Consider the following 20,626-nt stretch of genomic DNA (forward strand, 5'->3'; position numbering starts at 1 on the left):
GAAGCAAGGAAATCTATGCTAATGGCCACGTGTGTGCTCAAGCGCACCCTGCTGTATTGCCACGATTGTAGTAAATAGTAAGTCTGTCCATTGTACCAAATAAATGCTTGGTACTTCACAAAGGAAGCAGAAATCCCCTCTTCACAGGTCTGGAAGCAAAGGAATTGTGAGGCAAAGTGAATTAACAAAGGTCTCACAGCAGACCAGTGGTAGACCTAGGGACAGAACCCAAGTCTTCTCAGTCTGGGTTTAGTGCACTACCTTAGCTACCTCAAATGATAAACCAGCAAATGCAGAAAAATTATGGTCTTATGAACAAAGTTTCAAGTGGCAAAAAGCCCAATGTAGAAGCAGTTCTATTAGCTTCAGCATGCTTATTATACTGGAACCATCCTCACTGTGCCACTAAAAAAGACACGCTTCTGACAGGACAATGAGGGCAGGGAACCTGCCACTTGGTGGTACTTGCCTGAATCTGCACCCCGAGGCTCGGGACTCCCTTCCCCACCATCCAGACTGCCACCTTCCAGATCAGGTGAGAGGTATGGAACCCCACGTCTTCTGGGCTGGAATTAGGCAAGCCAGGGCCAGATCTGGCCCACGGGTTCTGCCTGGTGGAGGCAGGGAACATCACCGCCACAACCGCACTGCTCCTCCTCCCCCTCCCTTGGCTGGGGGAACAGCAACGTAGCGCTGCCTGGAGAGAAGCTTCCCCAGCGGCGCTGAGTGGCCAGGATTTGCTAATAAAACTCAAAGAAGATTTAATAACTAGGAAAAAAAATGAGATGGCTATTTACAGGTTAAAGCAGGCAGTGCAAATGTGTTACCGAGTCTGTAGTTCCAAATGGTGACTGATTTGATAATGTCAGCACTGCGTGTCTTTTATAGCTAACACAGTTTATCATGGGTATCACTGCTTTTCTTTCACAACTTCAGTCCAGCAAGAATCCAAACAAAGGGATGAAGAATTTTCAGCTACCTCCATTGCCCTTGTCCTCCATGCAAGCTGATGGGACAGGCTTCTTTGAATTTAGCACAGAAGTCAGCAAAACCCCGGCACAGGTGTCCTGAGTGGCACCTGAGCTGATTTTCATCAGTACACAAGGGCCCTGCCCCTCCACCCCCTAATTCTCTTAAAATTGACTTTATTTTCTAGTGTAGACGTAGCCCGAGTCAAATGAGGGGAGCTGCAGAGCTGAAGATGACTGCTGGGAGAAACGCAGTGGGACACCTGGCCTCGAATATTCAATAGCGTATGTTCTGCTGTCTGCAAGACTCCAGATAGTCAGAGACATGGGAGCCTCTCAAAGAAAACAAGCTGACAGCATCATCGCCCATATGGGCTCCTTCTGTGCTCAGTGCAGAGTGAGGAGCCCATTTAGAGAGTCTTCGATCTCTGATCATCACACACAGTAGCCACTTGCCTTCCCATCCACATGCATTAGCACTTTCCTGTTAAAGGTCACAGAATCCTAGGGCTGGAAGAGACCTCTGGAGGTCATCAAATGCAGCCCCAAGGTCTTCCTTCAGTACTCCTGAGGGAGTCTGCACCACTGTACATTGTCAAGAAGTGCTGCAGTTATGCCTTTTTTCTCCACCAGGGGTCACTGGGGAACCAGAACAAAGCAACCCCAGCTGCAGCTAGGGAAGAGCAGAGGCTGCATTTCTCACAGTGCTCTCTGCCTGTGGGGCCAGGTCAGGGACATGAGATATGGAGAGACAGAGAGCCTAAGGCAAACGAGACTCCAGGGGGGCAGAGAGGTCACAAACTAGGATATGGAAGCATTAGGTGCACTGGATTAATTGGGGTGTGAGCTGAATGGGAGCAAGGGTCTGCAGGCCACATGGGGCTGGGCGCAGGGATACATGGGGAAAGGGTCTGATCTGGCTGACAATGAAAATGACTAGGGGTCAGCTAAGGTCTGCAGGGGGTACTCCCTAATAATTGGCACGCCCCCCACCAAAACCAAAAAACTATTCCATACTTCTCACGCCCACACCCAAAACCCCTCCACAGTTCAATCCCAGGCTCCTTTCCAAATTAATTCCCTCCCCACCCCACAAGCCTGCGCGCCACTTCTGCGCCATGCAGGAAATATCTTTCTGTATTTTAATTTACATGAATTACTGCCCAGAGTTCTGTATTAATATGCCCAATACAAGATCTATTCAAAAACATTTCCTGACTCTTTGTGTTGCCTGGAGAGTTGCAGACATACTTGCTGACAGGTCTTTTCAATCAATGTTTTTTTTCGTTACAAGAGTATGTGCAACGTAAAAGCTTTATAGCAGGATACAGATAGATGGAAACAATCCATGTAACATCCCACTTGTTTTCATGATTGTTCACTCAGCTGGGATGTGGAGAAACAAGAACCAGGCAGCAAACAGGTTCTCTACACTAAGCAGCTATTCTGGGCTGGCTGGATGTCTCACCTGCAAAAGCATTTCAAAAAGTTCTAGTTTTCATTCTGATGTGGAACCAAAGGTGGCATTTCAAGACCTTGAAATTACGCAGAGTTCTGGTTTTCCAATATATCCTACTTTTTGAGGTTGATTGGTGGAGTTACATCTGCAGTGAAGGTGAGCATGAGCATGAGGTTGTGAAACTGACCAGTGGGAGCAGAAGTCCCACCATCTCAGGCTTGATCTTGCCAAGTGCTGAGCATAGAAGTTCACTCTTCATTCCCAAATGTTTTGCTTGGAAAGCGATTTGGGGGAGCACAGCACATTTTTGAACTCTTCAATTTTTGAGATAAAGTCGAAAGCACAAATGAAAAATACCACTTTCAGTTTGTTTATCCGCTCCTCACTTCCCTTTTTGGCTACGTCTACATTACAGAGATCTTTCAAAAGAAGCCTATCCGGAAGATCTCTTCTAAAACACTTCTTTCAAAAGAGTGCATCCACACACAGAAAAGAGTGATCTGCTCTTTCGAAAGAGAATGTCCACACAGCCCCCACTCTTTCGAAAGAACAGGCCAAAATCAGGTGCCATGAGGACTGCTCCTTTGAAAGACGGGCCCTGCAGAGCATCTACACGTGTTTTCTTTCAAAAGCAGCTTTCAAAAGGGGGTGGTGCTCTTCCTGAAACAGGGGTGGAAATGCACTTTCAAAAGGAGTGTCACAGTCCTTTGATTTACTTTCTAAAGAAAAATTTGTGTATAGATGCTCTGCGGGATCTTTCAAAAAATCTTTTGAAAGAACTTGCTAATAAAGACGCAGCCTTCATGTCCAAAAATTGGAAAAAAAAAACAAAAAAAAAACCCAGACACACAAAGAAGAGAAAGGGGGAAATATTCAACATTTTTTAGTTTTAACAAAAAAAAAAAAAAAAGATTTTTTTCATCTCAACAAGAAACAGTTATTTTTCAAGCAAGCTCTAGAGCTGAGCTTCCCAGCTCTCATTTTGGTGCTTATGAATGTCAAGCATCCTCTTTTCCCATTGATTTCATTCCAGGATGAGGCCCATGAAACCCAACTAGACAACATGTCAGAGAGAATAACCTTGCCTCGGAAGGGAGATGCCCTGCATGATTCAGTAGGTCTTCTCCATGCCTTATTAGCAAAGGGAATATAGAAAGTGACTAGCCCAGTAAATTGCTTTAGGTTTAAATGCTGTCTCTCCAAGTTTGCTCCAAAATGAAAGAACCTCTTAAATAACATGTCCTCCTTTCAATGGAGCAATAAAATGAACTCAGACCTAATGTACTAAGATAGTCGACTTGATAGCGATCATTAACTAAGCATATTTTCCATGAGAAATGCTGCTTTATAGAAGTGGCTTCGCTTTTTAATGCATTTACCTATAGATCTCTATTACTCAAGCATATAAATCAATCTGTGCTGCAGCATGGATAGATGCTCACACAAATTTTTCTTTTAAAACCTACCATAAAACGTCAAAAAACATTTTTATAGTAATTTTGAAATGTACCTCAAAGTAGGTGTTGTTTTAATGATAACTGCACTGTTGTTGCTTTGAAAAACTAATGCTTCTGAAGGAATGACCAAGTAAGCTATCTGCACACCATCAGTCATGGAGCTTGTAATTTTTAAAACTTACAAGTTTTTTTTTTTATTATTATTAATTTATATTTTGGTAGGACATAGGAGCCCTGATCATGGAGTACGACCCATTGTTTATGGGCTGTCATTGCAATCGGAAAAAAACAAAAAACAAAACAAAACAAAAACCCTGTAGATTTCAGGCTGGAGGGGAAAAGCATAGACAGAGAAAAATTCTTTCAGCTGCCCAAAGTAGGTTACAGCTTTGCCACAACTATAGCAAGCATTTTGAGAGATGCAGGTTGAGCCTCTCTGGTCTGGCATCACCAGGACCTGACTGGTGCCAAAATAGAGAATTTGCTGGACAGTGGGAGGTCAATGTTGTCTAGTTGCATTACAAACAGTGCCACTGTTTATTGGGCTCTTAGAAGGCATTTGCAGGTAAATTACAGTAATCTCCCGGTATGCATGATTTCAATTTGCACTTAACTCACATTAACGTGAGTTAAGTGCAAACCAAAAGCGCTCCAGGCCCCCAGCTGGGGGAAGCAGGGGAGAAGCTGCACTGCCCAGCGGGCTCCAGGAGCCCAGCAAGGAAAGAGCTGCTGCGGCGCCTTTTCTCGAAGCCATGAGAAACCACGCGGCTGCCTCTGTCTGCCCACCCAGCTCCCCCAGATGGGGGAGCCCAGCAGGCAGACAGCTGTTGGGGGAGCTGGATGGGCAGACAGAGGCGGTGACGCAGTTTTTACCAGCTTCCCCCAGCTGGGGGAAGCAGAGAGAAGCTGCACCTGACTCCCGCCGGCCACCAGGCTGACGCTTGTTTCCCAGCTCCCCTCTACTTGCAGGAGCCGGGAAACTGAGCAGCACACGACTGGTCAGTTTCCTGGGTCCCACCAGCACCGGGGAGCCAGGAAGCAGGTTCCTGTCTCCCTCGACTTGCGTGAAATTTGAGTTATGTGGGGGCTGCAAGGAATGCAACCCCCACGTAACTTGGGGGGTCTACTGTAGAGCTAAACAACAGCACAGAACACTGAGAGCCAGGACTGGTGGTTGTAAACGAACTTTATGGGATCATGGGAAACTTGACCACACCCATAATAAGTGATCTTCTAGTTAACTAAAACTATGCGAGATTACAGACGTTGCCAGATAAGAGAGTGCAGCACTAAAGAGGTTCAACTTGCACAAGGAATCAACCCTGTTCAGCAAAGTCACTATAATTACGCTATGGAACTGCACGCAAACTGAAGCTGAAGTTTTTTAAAAATGTGAGGTCCTCACAATGCCCAGGAGTACCTGGTTACTCGGTACTTTTGAAAACACACACTTACCAGTCCATGTACTTAGGAAGCTAGTTGAAGGGTATTTTTCTGAAAATGTTAATCTAGGTAAAAAGCTGCATGGATTTAATCTGAAGCGTGGGAGAAAAAATAAAATGAGAAAGCAGAACTAGCTGTCTGGAAAAGAAACTTAGATGGACCACCAGACAGGAAGTTAAGCAGAGTTTAAGCCCTATTACATAATCTGGGTGTGCTGCAGTGAAGCCAGTAAATATCTAAAAACCACCCCAGTCACAATCTAATTCTGAAAGTGCAACTTCCTGCACAGGTGTCTACCTCATTGTTCTCTGAATTTCTTTCTGGCTTTACTTATTATTTTGACACTCATGTTCAACCACAACAGTAGCTTGCTGGAGCTGGGGAGCTTAAAGTTCTCTCACTAGGCCAATCTCCTAAGTAAAGCAGTAGATAACATGAGCCGATTCTTATTCATGCTATTCAGATGCCTCCTGACAATACACTTTCTGCTGGCCTATGAGAAGCTTGTCCTCCCTGACCGAGCCCCTTATGGCTAAGGTACAAGGGACTACAAGAACAAAACACACAAACACACAAACAAACACACACACACACACACACAAGCAGTTTGGGCTTATGGATTTAAATATGTTATGAAAGAGCACCATCACTGTTGTGGTCTTCAAAAGGTAAAACAATGAGGAAGCTCATAGTTCCCTCTGGACTAAGGAAGGTCTGAAGGACATGCAAGGCGAAGAACAATTTACTTTAAAAACCCCTACAAGTAAGTATCCTCTGCCTGCCTTTGAAATTAACTGCCAGGCATAGTAAGACTTTTGGAAATTTTTGCCTTATTTATCACAGATGGATCCAAATCAGAGTCCCCTGAACCGGAGCAGTCCTGAAACTTGGAGCTGGATGGAACACGCTCTCTCAAGCCAGACGTAAATCAGAGGACTGCAGGCTGCAAAGACTGAAAGGGTTGAGTAATTTATTTCGAGAGCGCACAACTTCACTTCCTCATTCATACAATTTCCTCTGATGCAAGCAATGAAAATCTATTTTGAGACAAGTGACTCGGAAGAGTCTGCAAAATTGTATCCCATTATCAGCATTAACTATTGGTTTTGAAAATGTCCAACATGTTGGCTTGTTTGTGTGTTCAGCAGGCATTAAAAATGACACTTCTGTCACTCAGATGGAGGATTATTCTTGTTGACTAAGCATGTCTGATTTGTACAGTTTCATTGTGCTCTCTTTCCACACTGCATATAATTCTTTTGCCCATGATATTGCAGATTGATTAGAAATTTTAAACTTCCGCCATACATATCACCAGAAACTTGCCATCTAGAATGCATGAAGTAAGTGCAAGCACTGATGCAACAGCTCAGTGTCTGAATGCTCAGGGCTACAAAGAAACCAGATATAGGCTCTTGTTCCAATCCACTAAAATAAATCAAACAAGCAAAGAACTATGCACCCCTCTTCCCCACAGGGATATTTTATTCAGCCTGTCTGGAGCTACAGCTACACAAGAAGGACAAAAGAAAACATTGCATCAAAGCAGACCAGTTAGACTACCAGTAGCAACCGTCTCCCAAGACAAAAAATTGCCTGTGTTTAAATGAAGCAGTGGACAAAGGGAGAAGGTTGGAGGGAGAGAGAGACAGAGGAACACAACACAGAATTCTAATCGAAGAGCAACTGAAAAAACTAAATAAAAAGAGAATTCAACCAGGTTTCAAAAGATAAACTAGGGAGTTACAATATTTAAATGCTGTCAAGGGGAAAATAAAAACTGAAAAGCCGTCTAAGTCACATTCCCATCAAATTTAAGTTAACCAGCTTTCCACAGTCTGATCCTAGTTTATTTTACAAGTAGCAAGAAGTACATTTCCCTCGGAGCAGCAACTACTCCACATTTAAATATCCACTTCAGTTTCCATTAACATAATGTGTGTCTGACAATTCGAGTCTGAAAGCAACATTTTGGCTTTGTTGAAGAGGAGGAGGGAGGAGGAATGTACCAGTTGAATGCACTTTATTTTCATCCACTAATCTTTGCTGAAATCTGAAAAAAAAAAATTAACAGCTGAAAGGAGCTCTTGGTAGGAAACAGGGATTGATGAAATTCTAAAGAAAATTAAAAATCATTTAAAAAGAAAAAGTTTTGAAATATGCATTTAAAAGGAGATACACAATGCTATAATCTGTTTGGTAAAATGTTATGTCGTTCTCAGACAAAGTTAACCCACTATTCTTCAGAGAACAAGCACATTTCTTACACAGTCACATTTATTTTCAATAGGGCTGTCAATTAACCCACGTTAACGCCTGTGATTAACACAGGGCAGAATTAATGTGTTTAGAAAAACTCATGCATTAATTGCAGGCCTTAGCACACCTTAATTGACAGCTGGGGCTGCTAGCAGGGCTCCATGCTCCGCTGCTCACAGACACAGGGGTGCCGTGGTCCCCTGTGGCCAGGTTGCAGTCCCCACCATTCCAAACAACTGAGGCACAGACCCTGGCCAGGGGTAGCCCCACGGCTGGGAGCCAGCCAGGGCACTGAGCCCCACTGGCAGCCCTACAGTTGCAACACCCCAGCTGGGGCAGCCCTGCAATTATTTTTGTTAAATCGCTTGACAGCCCCCATTTTAAAGACTTTTGGTTTTAATATGCAATAGCTAAAAGAAGATTTGTTTCCCCATGTGGAAAACGATAATAATTATTCCCATCCCATTTTTGCTTGTCTTTTTGATTTACATTGTAAATCCTTTAGTGCTGGGACTGTCTCTTACCCTCTTTGAAACAGGACTAGATCAAAGCACACTCACAGCCAAAGCTCTGACCCCTCCCTCACCCAACCCCCTGCTCCAGCCAGGACAAAATAAGTGAGTGAATGAGAGCGTATCAGAGAGATAGCCATGTTAGTCTGTACCTTCAAGAATCAACAAGAGTCCTGTGGCACCTTATAGACTAACAGATATTTTGGAGCATAAGCTTTCGTGAGCAAAGACCTGCTCTGTGAGATGCATGAGTGGGGGGGCGGGTTTCAGAGGAGTATTTAAAGAGGCAGAGTGCCAGCGCTAACAAGGTCTATTCAGTCAGGGTGGAAATGGCCCATCATCAGTAGCATACATAAAGAGAGGAGAAAACAAGTCAGACCAGTCGGGGGAGGGGGGGGGTGTGGCCCGATGTCAGATTTACCGTGGAGGTGTGAACATCCAGAGCAGAGAAGCTGCTTTTGTAATGGGCTAACCACTCCATTTCTCTGTTAAATCCTTGGCCGATAGAGTCAAATTTGCAAATGAATTGCAGCTCAGAGATTTCTCTCCCCATTTTATTTCTGAACTTGTTTTGTTGTAGGACTGCTACTTTTAAATCTGTTGCTGAGTGTCCAGGGAGACTGAAGTGTTCTCCTACAGGTTTTTGTATGTTACCATTTATGATGTCTGATTTTTGTCCATTTATTCTTTTACTTAGAGACTGTCCAATTTGGCCAATGTAAATTGCAGTGGGGCATTGCTGGCACATGATGGCATATATTATATTAGTAGATGTGCAGGTAAAGGAGCCCCTGATGGTATGGTTGATGTTAGGTCCTGTGATGATATCACTGGTGTAGATATGTGAGCAGAGCTGGCAGCGAGGTTTGCTTCAGGGATTGCTTCCAGGTTTAGGTTCAGAGCCAGACGGGTACCCAAAAGCCACCTGCTACAAGACAGGCCTCGCAAGGAAAACAAGAGAACACCACTGACCATCACATATTAGTTTTGCAGGTTCAAAACTAATAAAAGAAAGTTTTTCTTCACACAGCGCACAGTCAACCTGTGGAACTCCTTACCAGAGGACGGTGTGAAGGCCAGGACTCTAACAGAGTTTAAAAAAGAGCTTGATAAATATTTGGAGGTTCAGTCCATAGATGGCGATTAGCAAGGGGTAAGGTCTGGTGCCTAGCCTTTTGTCGAACACGGGAGATGGATGGCAGGAGACAAATTGCTTGATCATTGTCTTCGGTTCACCTCCTCTCGGGCACCAGGCATTGGCTACTGTTGGCAGACAGGATACTGGGCTAGATGGACCTTTGGTCTGACCCAATACGGCCGTTCTTATGCTCATACAGCCCCCAGCTAAAGCCTCTCAAATGCATCATCAGTGATCTGCAACCCATCCTGGACAATGATCCTTCACTCTCTCACAGACCTTGGGAGGCAGGCCTGTCCTCACCTACAGACAGCCTGCCAACCTTAAACAAATTCTCACCAGCAACTATAGATCACAACACAGTAACTCTAAACCTGGAACCAATCCCTGAAACAAACTTCGCTGCCAACTCTGCTCACATATCTACACCAGCAATATCATCACAGGACCTTACATCAACCATACCATCAACGGCTCTTTCACCTGCACATCTACTAATATAATATGTGCCAGCAATGCCCCGCTGCAATTTACACTGGCCAAACTGGACAGTCTCTATGTAAAAGACTAAATGGACAAAAATCAGACATCAGAAACGGTAACATAAAAAAAACCTGTAGGAGAACACTTCAGTCTCCCTGGACACTCAGTAACAGATTTAAAAGTAGCAGTCCTACAACAAAACAAGTTCAGAAATAAAATGGGAAGAGAAATCTCTGAGCTGCAATTCATTCGCAAATTTGACTCTATCGGCCAAGGATTAAACAGAGAAATGGAGTGGTTAGCCCATTACAAAAGCAGCTTCTCTGCTCTGGATGTTCACACCTCCATGTTAGAATCTGACAACGGGCCACATCCCGCCGCCCCCCTGACTGATCTGACCTGTTTTCTCCTCTCTCTTTATGTATGCTACTGATAATGGGCCATTTCCACCCTGACTGAATAGACCTTGTTAGCGCTGGCCCTCCCTTTTACTGGTACCCCCCCCCTTTAAATACTCCACTGAAACCCTCCCCCGCCATGCATCTGACAAAGTGGGTCTTTACTCACAAAAGCTTATGCTCCAAAGTATCTGTTAGTCTATAAGGTGCCACAGGACTTCTCTTTGTTCTGAGTGAGAATGGTGGAAAGCCAGTGAGGGAGAGAGATTGAGTGGAAGGGTGACAGGGCCTTGGAGAAGGGGTGGGGCGGGGCAGGGCAGGGCTGTTCAGTTTTGTGCAATTAGAAAGTAAGGAGTAGTAACTGTCAGACTGTCATTAAAAGTTAGGATAACTAAAGAAGAAATAGCCATCGGTTCCAGGATGTTTTTTCTATTAATATAGCCATCCAATAAGTGCTTCTCAGAATCAAGTTTTGAGTCATGAATCATCTTGGGACTTTCAGAGCACAGGAGATTTTAAGTGTCTTTATAGGTGTGGTGACTGTGAAAAGTAACTTTGCCAGAAAAGTTCATCAGATACATAACTTCTTTCCCAGCCATAAGTTAAATTGCCTTGAAGCTTTTTGATTTCACCCAATTTGTTTTAAAGTAGCACATGTTCTCTCATTACTATGCACACAGAACTCAAAACATTAAATAAAAGTTATGGAGGTGATCCAATAGAAGGACAGCCACAAGACAGGAATTCTCTGGTCTGCTTCAAGTCATGCTGATTGTTTCATTTATATCAGCTAGAGGCATATCACTTATCTTGTCCTTAAATATTTTCCTATGCAATTGGGAGTGAACATAAAACTGTCTTCTTACATCTAAATTGTTACGTATTTAAGAATTTTTAACAACAATATTACATCAATTTCACATGGCCTGGTGAGGCAACAATAGGCAAAGGGAATTAAAGCATTTCAAATGTATAAAGCAACTACACCGAGTAACGCTTTAATGTTTTAACCATTAATAAGGCCATCTCAAACCATGAACATCTATGTGTAAAATTGTGGATATGTTTGACAGAGAATTCTATATAGATTCTCCCAGACCTGATAATGGGCCAACATTTTAACTTGTAAGAAGCCAGGCAGGCACTATTCATGGTGCCACATAGGACAATTCAGATCAACATCTGCTGCTAAACACCCACTGTTATATAAACGTATGTTCAGGAAGGGCCACAAACTCCGATAGTAGCATAAGTTGGAAACACAGCTGTGGTGGAAGACAAAATAAAAAAAACAAACAAACCTTCTGATCGTCCCCACAAGATGCCACCTTTCAATCAACTGCTAACACATGGTTACATCGCTGGGGAGAAAGATATTTCAAATCCAGTGGATTTCTTTAAGCAGGTCCTAACTGTTTACAACGTATTAATTTTGGAGCACTAAAAACACCCCAAATGACCATGAAAAAAGAAATTGACACAAAAAATTAGTCTTGATTTCCAACATTTAAAAACTAAGGGCGATGATACTCTAAAAGCAAGAAGTTAGTTAATGCACAAGTAGTCTCACTGAAGTCAAAATGTAGCAAGTTAACAGATTTAAAATGTTCTAATGGAAGAGCCATTGTTGTGTTGTGATGAAACTATCAGGGTTTTTTTTTTTTTAATATATCAGGAATATAGAATTCCATTTATGTTAAGCAAAACTGTAGACCCCTGATTCATTCAAGAACATTAAAAACTATAATTCTAAAATCTTATCTTGAAGCCAAATAATTCACCACAATTCTTTAATTTCCACAGTGTTACTCATTTTTGACTGTCTGCTTCTGTAATAAAACTACTTCTTGTAAAACTCTGACAGATACAAAACAATGGACTCAATGTGATTTCAAGGTCATTTAAAAATCAGAGAATAAGACATAAGTTACATATACTTTGGATAGGAATCAGAACAATTATTCAACTTCTTTAAATAAATTTGTGGCACCTAACGTTAATCAGCTCTAGTAACCTCAAAAAATGGAAGTGAATGTAATACATTTATATTCATAACTAGGGAACTCTTCTATTTTAAAATACCACAGAGGTTATCATGAGATTATTGTTTCAAGTATTCCTTCAGAACATCAGTCTTCAGATCAAAAACCATAAAATTTTACTTGAAAACAAAAAAGTCTTCTTTCCCTTCCTGTCTTTTTTTTAAATTTTCATCAGACAGACTGAACAAAAAAAGTGATCAGAAGGTACTTAATTAAAAACAAGAAAACCAAGCCAAGTAGTTACTAAAGAACAGTTGCACCTCAGGGAGACTGGATTTCTCAGGAATGGATAAAAGGATACAGAGCGTATCACATCTAAGTCACCATTTTTAATGATTTCTGACCCAGGATGGCTTCAGAGTCATTACAGTTTAATTGCAGTTCAAATGCACTGAAGAACTAATTCCACTTTCCAGTGGGCATTATAATAAGATTACCACTACAAGCACCATCTTTGCCTCTTGATATACTCTCCGGACCATTTTAATTCTTAATACTTTTATTGAATGAAGTTGCCATTGCTACAAGTGAGCCTTTAAAGTCAGAGCCGAGTCACCTTTGCTGAACTTGCTTGAGGATTTCAAACAAAATTTCTAGGTACATGAAGACATGTTGGGCTCCTTGTAACAGAAAGGACAATTTCCAGCAATACCCTGGACAAACATTTTTGAATTAAGTTTATTTAATTCTGTGGGAGAATTAGCCCAACAGCTTTCTGAGGACTAATCAAGAGTGCATGGGAGGGATGTGGAACAATTAGACTAACTCACTCAGTTTGTAAAACCTTTGGAAAGTGCAACCACCTGGAAAGAGGCTCACACATATTAATTCAAGCTGGCTTCTACAGAGACCAACAAATCAATTTTCTAGCTTGAGTTAAAACTGACTGAGGGTCGTCGTTCTGATCAAGAAAGAGAGAAGATATTCTTTCAAAAGGAGAGACCCAATCCTAAGGGAAGAGTTGGAAAGACTGACACCAACCAGAGGCTTTACCAAGTATGGAGAAGAAATGATCTTGGATAAGCTTATTAGTGGACTTACAGGTTCTTTTCAGTGTTCAACATTCATTTTCTCTGTGATATTTTGTCCTTAAAATTAACTGTACTTGCTTGTAAGTTATCACACAGCTCTCTATAAGTGTGGTCACTTACACTCTTTAGAGCCCTAAGTTGAAATGCAGAGCAGGTGGCTTGATTTTGCGGTGACTTCAGAGTGCAGATAGGGAGTTGGGCAGCCTGAAAAAACCCAGTTAGGATGGAGGGATGTGTGTCAACATGCAAGAAAGTTCAATGGCTAGAAGAAGCCTGGAGCAGGTGCCTTGCTGGATCAGACAGGGGAAAATACAAGTGCTGTTACCCAGAACTGTGACACTTTTGGCTAAATGAAGTGGAACTCAAGAGGAAAATTAAATGTTGCCTTTTTGTAGGGCTCTGTGCTGCTACACGAGCAGACGCAGTTCCTAAAGCAACAGAAATTCTACATCCTAACCAGACAATCTCAGAAGAAAGATCCTTCAAGGTACAGAATATGAGACAGCTACTGTTTCGCTTCCTGTCCAAAAATGGGCATTCGGGTCAGTGGGTCCATCTCTATAGTTCCACAAACCGTGTTCTCCCACACTCAGAACCACCTCCTCTTACCCACAGCAAAGCAGAGGTATAAAATCTTTTATAATGCCTTTTCAGACCAGGCTCTGAAGTACAGCTAAACATGATGACCTACAGGGAACAGGTGACTCAAGGGAGAGAAGGGGAAGTAAAGGGTTTAACCTTAATTGAGTAAGTTGATTATAAAGGCTGCTTCACTGACAGCAATTGAGAGCCGTATTCTTGAACTAGAAGTCTTTTTTGAGCAGGCTAGTAAGAGGTAGCCAACAATGGATACTGAAACAGGAATAGTAAGGCAAGTATATTGTGCTGTCTTTGCACTCCAGGAACCAAGACACTTAAAAGGTACAGGAGAAATGCCAAGCAATGAATGTGTATTTTTTTAAAAGTCATGTATATGTACAGATAGATACATACATACATACACACATACACATAACAATAGAGGAACCTTCATTTCCAGAGGACAAATACATACATTCCAGGTATCCTGGAGCTTTTAATGAGATTTCTCTGCGATTATATTGCTAACAAAAGTTTCTTTAGGAGAGGAAGCAGGTGGGAAATAGAGGCCGAGAGCACGTCTTAAATTCATTAGTGATCTGAAGAAAGACACCCCCACCAAGAATGCTTTTGTGTTCTACTCTAAATGGAGGGAGAAAGAAAAGTGAAATATGCATTGAGACTCAGTTCTCAAAAATATATAGATATTAAAAAATAGAAAGTCAGCTCTCCATCAGAATGTAGTAGAGTGCTCTGGTTTCGATAAGGCTCTGGAAAATGATTCTAAGAATTAGGAACAGGTAAGGGATCATGTCATCGGGTTAACCTGATGTAAGAAAATAGAAAAGAAAGCTGATATTTGAAGGGGAGTGAATGACATCTAATGCTCTGATACACAGATGGTGTGTGGGAATTTTTCTTTTTTTTAAATGTCAGTCTGACAATGGGGAGAAAGCTGGGAACATTTACCCCAGAACCAGAGCTCTGGTCGTTGCAGGAAAGGAGAACACCAGGCACTTAGTGGTGTTTCTCCAGTTCTGAGATCCAGGTCCACTGCCACAAGAAACTTTTAACTTGTCAATCTGACATAGGGACCTCAGTGGATCTTACCTCAGGGACCTCAGTGGACCTTAGGACTGGGATGGTAGAGCTCTACCATGTCCTAACACTACTGCAGACCAGAAGGGCAGCGGCACGGACGCGTAAGCAGAGAGGACCCCTGCTCTGTGGAAGTTTGGTGGTAGTGAGTGGAAGGTGAACTACTGCACCTTTTCTTTACTTGAGTGATACAAAGTGGCTGTACTCATGCTTGAGAATCTAGCCCAGTAACTCCCTTTCCTGCCTGTCCCTCAAGGATGCACCATTGAGAAAACAGTTCAAGGAAGTCTGAAATGACTACCATGGAGACAGTTTGCACTGAAGAACATGTTACAAGTTACAGTGCTCCATATTTGCAAAGGGAGGATTAAAAAAAAAAAAAAAAAAAAAAAAATACCTAGGACAGAATCTCAATGAGAGTGGGCATAGCTCCAGTGTCTTCAGTCTGCAACTGGGCAGCACCCCGCTGAGGCTCTGGGTCAGAGAAGACTGAGGGGGTACTTGATAACCACGTTCAATTTACTGAAGGGAGGTTGCAAAGAGGCTGGAGAGAGGCTGTTCACAGTGGTCACAGATGGCAGAACACGGAACAATGGTCTCAAGTTGTAGTTGGAAAGGTCCAGGTTGAACATTAGGAAAAACTTTTTCACTAGGAGGGTGGTGAAGCATTGAAATGGTCTACCCAGGGAAGTAGCGGAGTCTCCATCCCCGGAGGTGTTTAAGTCTCGCCTCGACAAAGCCCTGGCTGGGCTGATCTGATGGGTTTGGTCCTGCTTAGAGCAGGGGGGCCAGACTCGATGGATTTTTTAGGTCTTTTCCAGCTCTATTGTTCTATAATTCTATGATCAGTGGTGTTCAATAGGAATTCAGAGATCACCACACTTGTGGTTCTCATCTTTCCGTGTTCGTCACATTTGCCCTCCACAGCCCTGCTCAAAATAAATGCCCTGGCCCTCCCGCAGAGCCAGGCACCCCCAGCCCAGGTGTCAGCATCCTTTGTGAGGCCGAGCGCCAAAAACTGAACTCTATGTATGGCTCAAGTGCTGGTGATTCTTTGAAAAGTCACTAAGAGTCCTTCTTACAACAGCTTCACTAATATATAAATAAAGCTGCAGAGCTTTACTGTTTAGCATGTAAGCTCGTCGTTACTACAGAATGCATACCTGTTTTTCTCTGGTTCGCCATAGGCAAATATCAGAATTTTCAAAGTGGAGACCAGATTTGTGTATGAAAGTCATAGTAAGAGTAGTACCAATATTCACATACCACATTCGCTTTTGCCACAATTTGAGAAGTAAATTGTGTAGCTCTGTTAGTAGGTAGATAGTACCCAAAAAGCTCTTTGCAGACATGCTTGCTTAATTTGCACATATAGCCCTGGTAAATACTTGCGACTCCAATGGCTTTTATATGCACGAATCTCCCTCCTCCCCAAAAGGTGAAAGAAAGTCAGCGTGTCCTGGTCCAGCGCACTTATAATAGAGAGTGGGTGGGGCTCTGGATGTTTACCAGCACCTTGTGCTGTGTGGCCACAGCACATCCAGGCTCCAATCCTGGTGCTCAAAGGGCTAGACAGCTGTGGTTCCCAGCCAGCTCCAATGCTTGGGCAGCCAGCCAGAGCGGTCCCCTGGGCCTTGGAAGGCTGGGCAGCATGGCCCCCTGCACTCCCATGCCCTGACTTCCGCACCCTCCAAAACCTTGCCTAGGCTTCCTCACCCCTTCCCTGCATCCCCCATTACAGGTGGGGGATACATTGCAGGGGATCCAGCCCTGGCCTGGCACTCCAGCAAGGCCCCACAGCAGAGGCTCGGGCTCCCGCCCTGGCCCCCATGCTCTGGGGACCTCGCAGCAGGGGCTCAGGCCCCAGCCCTGTGCTCCAGAGGGGGCCTCGCTGCAGGGGCTCAGGATCTGGCCCCAGCACCACACTCCAGTGGGTGGCACTGCAGCAGAGGCTCTAAGAGCTTCATTTGCTACAAGCCTGTCTCCAGTTCACCACATGTAGTGAGCGGACTCCGTATCGGACACGGCGAATATAGATTCTGCTGTTTGCAAACACAGACGCTGTGCAAGTTTCAAAGGGTTGTCACAGAATTCATTATTTTCCCTCCCCTCCCAGCCCTCTAATTGTAATACAAAAAAAAGAGCTGACCTTACATTTAACCCAAAAGGTGTCTGTGCTACTCAGTCTGAGGAAAAGATAAGTCAATTTCCGGTTCCCTAGGGTAAGATATTGTTGTTTGATTAAAGAAAGAAGTGAATCTAAGTGTACTTTCAGTTAAGGTATGTGCCATCTGCCTGCGACTGGGAATGGCAGAGACTTGAGTTAATTAAATCAGGTCTTCAGTGCTTGTTAGAGGATTTCATGTCTGAATTATGCAAAGCTCAAATCTCTCCACTGTATAAAATTTAAAAAATGAGACTGTTCTACACCAGGCCAAGAAGGCCCAAACACTTCCTTACTGCCAAACCTGAAATGTGCTTTGACCGAAGGGTAACAAAAGGTTATGATCTGGTTTTATAGCACATTGTTCCCACTGTGACATTCTAGAGGACGTCCCCTGTCTGTCAGTAAACAAACGTCCAGTCATTTTAAAACTTCACTTCAGTCCAATAAGGTGAAAGAAAGAATTCACAACACAGGCTTTTATGCAACAGACACTGGGCACAAAGAGACTCAGAACTGGATTAGCTCACCCAAAGCACAGACTGGACTGCGTCACTTGGAAAGTAAAAAAGAAATGAATGAATGCTTCAAGGTGGATCTTGGACAGGGGATGCAAACAAGACAAGTGGAGTGTACACATCAAAGAGAAAACAGAGATTGCAGCACATCAAACTTGGCATACCCTCAGCCTGATAGCGAAGCTTTCCTGCTCTTCTCAGGACACAAAGCTACTTGTACAGGAAGGGGATGACAGGCAGGGAAGCATGTGTGTATTTGAGGTGGAAGTAGATCTCAAGGGGGTCCTATTCTGACATCTGAACACTTGAGCTGTTTTCCAGCCAGAACGAGTCTGCTGCACCTTCCCTGGCCCCGCCCCGCGGGTTCGTGCAGTCACATAGTGCTCAACAGAGGACATAAAAGTTCATCTTATTATTCTCCTGTTTCTGCTAATACAAAGACACCCCACAATGCACACTCCCTCCCCAGTCAGAAGAAACAACCTCATTGCTGGACAAGCCATAAATAAATCACAAGTCTATAACTGAAGAGTGATATGTTCCAACCTTTCCTAGAGAAGACGTGCAAGTTTTCATACTATACCCATTATACCGGCATCTGAGCTGCGCTCCTGCTAGTCCAGGGATCAGCAACCTTTCCAAGGCAGCGCGCTGAAATGTGACCTTTTGACTTATGTATGGTCTGAGTGCCAATGACACTTTTTAAAGCCCGTAATAGTCCTAATTACAACAGCTTCATTCATAAATAAAGATGCAGAACTTCACCGTTTAGACGGTGGTTGGTAGCATTAGCTGGTCTTTTGTTAATCCACCAGCGGCATGGCTTTGAGCAAGCCCCCAGCTACACGTGGAAGGGGGACAAGGCTGAGCTCTCACCTTGAGTGCCAATGAAAACTGACTCACGTGCCACAGGTTTCTGACCCCTGCACTAAGGTGTGTGCGCCTGAGGCCATCGGAGCTGTGCACTTCACCTGCTTCAGAGCTGTGGCACAGCAAGGAGATGGACCTCTCCTGTCCAGCTCCGGGGCTGCCACAGAGGAAAAGCACCTCTCCCCCACTCTTAGCCCATCCCTGGATCAGATGCAAAGGGGAGAGGGCTCAGAGGAGTCCTCTCCCCCACACTCAAACCTTCAGGCAACCTACACCCCAAACCCTTATCTCTGGCCACATGTCAGAGCCTCACTTCCATGAGCCCCCTACTGCACCCTGAACCCCCTCATCCCAAACCCCAACTCAGAGCCTGCACCCAGCTGGAATCAGCATCCCAACCTTCCGCCCCAGCTCTGACCCCCACCCCCCACACATTCCAAACCCCTCAGCCCCATGCAGGCCCACAAGTGGCGGGAGGGAGCAAATAGTGGCAATTGCTCTGGAGCCCAGTGATTCAAATGAGCCTGGTGCTCCCACCATCACTGCTGCTGTAGCAGCGGCATACAGAACCGCTGGCCCTTTAAATCGCCACCAGAGCGCCACACTGAATGCTCCTTGCAACTCGGAGGGTTGGGGGGGGAGGGGCAGCACCACAGTCTGGCTGCTCCTGGCCCCTCCCTTTCCACCAATGCCCCAACTCCATCCTGAAGCCAGCCTCATCTCCCCTTCCACCTTGCCAGGAGCCCACAGAAGCTGTCACCCACCCGCACCTCACCCCCTCCACACATCAGCTCCACAATGGTGTATGAAGCAACATTCATTCTATACATGGCCTGGAAAATTGTTCCCTCTAATTTTTCTGTGTGCCTTCAACCCCTGATCTTCTGTAGATTTGTAAAACTTCTGACCAGTGTCAGATAAAAATGGTCTTGGTGTAAGAAATTGGAACATGTAACTTAGGTTTTCAATTGGACGCATTCACAGAAGAGGCAAAGAAAGAGTTTTATAAACATTTTCACTGTTTTAACAATCTAAGAGTTTGCAGTTGTAACTAATAATCTTTGGTGCTCCCATTGTACTGAGTATAGATTCTGACATTCTACTCGGCCTGGTGCCTGAGCACCTCAATTCTTGCATGCCCAAACTTTAACTTTTTCAGAATCCAATTTTTAGAGCAACATTTTCTGGAAGCTGGGCCCTTCAAAAGTAGTCCCAATCAGGTACTAAGTGTCACAAGAGCAGCCTCAAAAATGTGTTTTGTTTCAGGAAAGCTAGTTTTCTCTATTATTTCCTTCAAAAGTGTCATGGCTTTATGGTGAAAGCAAACATACTTTTATTTGTTTCTGGTCCAAATTTCTTCTAGTTTCAGTTTCTGAGGGGAGAAAGAGTAAAGACAAAAAAATCCAACTTTAAACAAGGAAGCATTACTCCTGGAAAAACATGCCTTTTAAATCAACCTATTGCAAATTACAAACAAGTAATACTAATTGCTAAGGCTAAGACTGTGTCATAGGTATTTTCAGTAAAAGTCATAGTCAATTCACAGAAGTCCCTGACCTGGTCCAGACTTTCGCTAGAAGTAGCCATGACAAAATGAAAAGCCAATGGACACTTGTAAGGGACAGTTGGGAGCTCTGGGAGCCCTTGCCACTCATGGTAGCAGGGAGCGGCTAGGAACCTCTGTCACCCAGACAGCCTTGGAGCTTGGGGACCCCTGCTACCCACTGGCACCACTGGAAGTGGCAGGACTCTGCAGCTCCCACTATCATGGGCCGAAATCATGGATTTTGTGACATCTGCGACCTCCATGCCCAAATTGTAGCCTTAATCATTGTAAAGTGCCAACTCGCTTTTCATTTCTGAAAATATTGACCCCTGTGCCTACCCATCCAATGTCTTTGGTTCAGAGTTTGACGAAGAACATGGAATGATTCCACTGGCTGGATAAGGGAGTAATTATTAATGGCTCACACTCATGCTGGAAGGGCATAACTAGTTGGGTTGCACAGGAGTCAGTTTTGGGACCGGTTCTATTCAGTGGCGCACGCACGCACGCACAGAGTGTACTTGCTAGAGATTAGCTGGCTTATAGTTTTGGGGATTTTAAGGCTCTCCGTACTATAATTTAAAGCTGAAATAAGCAGAATCAAGGGTAATTTTTTCCCTGTTGTACAGCAAGCAGTTTACCAACTGTTCAAGACACCGTC

General features: G+C 43.9%; 1 protein-coding gene across 2 annotated transcripts in view; it reads right to left on the reverse strand.

Moving 5' to 3' along the window:
* The window catches only part of GPR39 (G protein-coupled receptor 39), a 127,625-nt gene that overhangs the window by 90,662 nt on the left and 16,337 nt on the right, over positions 1-20,626 (reverse strand). The window contains exon 2 of one of the 2 annotated variants that reach the window (XM_075001753.1): positions 19,698-19,791. The exons of the other annotated variant lie outside the window; for it this stretch is intronic. Within the exon in view, the coding sequence (XP_074857854.1) occupies positions 19,730-19,791 (62 nt within the window). The 3' untranslated portion in view covers positions 19,698-19,729. Of the gene's footprint in view, positions 1-19,697; positions 19,792-20,626 lie in introns of those variants that run through there. 2 annotated transcript variants of the gene reach the window in all.

This window comes from Carettochelys insculpta, chromosome 8 (genome assembly GCF_033958435.1).
Source record: "Carettochelys insculpta isolate YL-2023 chromosome 8, ASM3395843v1, whole genome shotgun sequence".
Taxonomy (NCBI): domain Eukaryota; kingdom Metazoa; phylum Chordata; order Testudines; family Carettochelyidae; genus Carettochelys; species Carettochelys insculpta.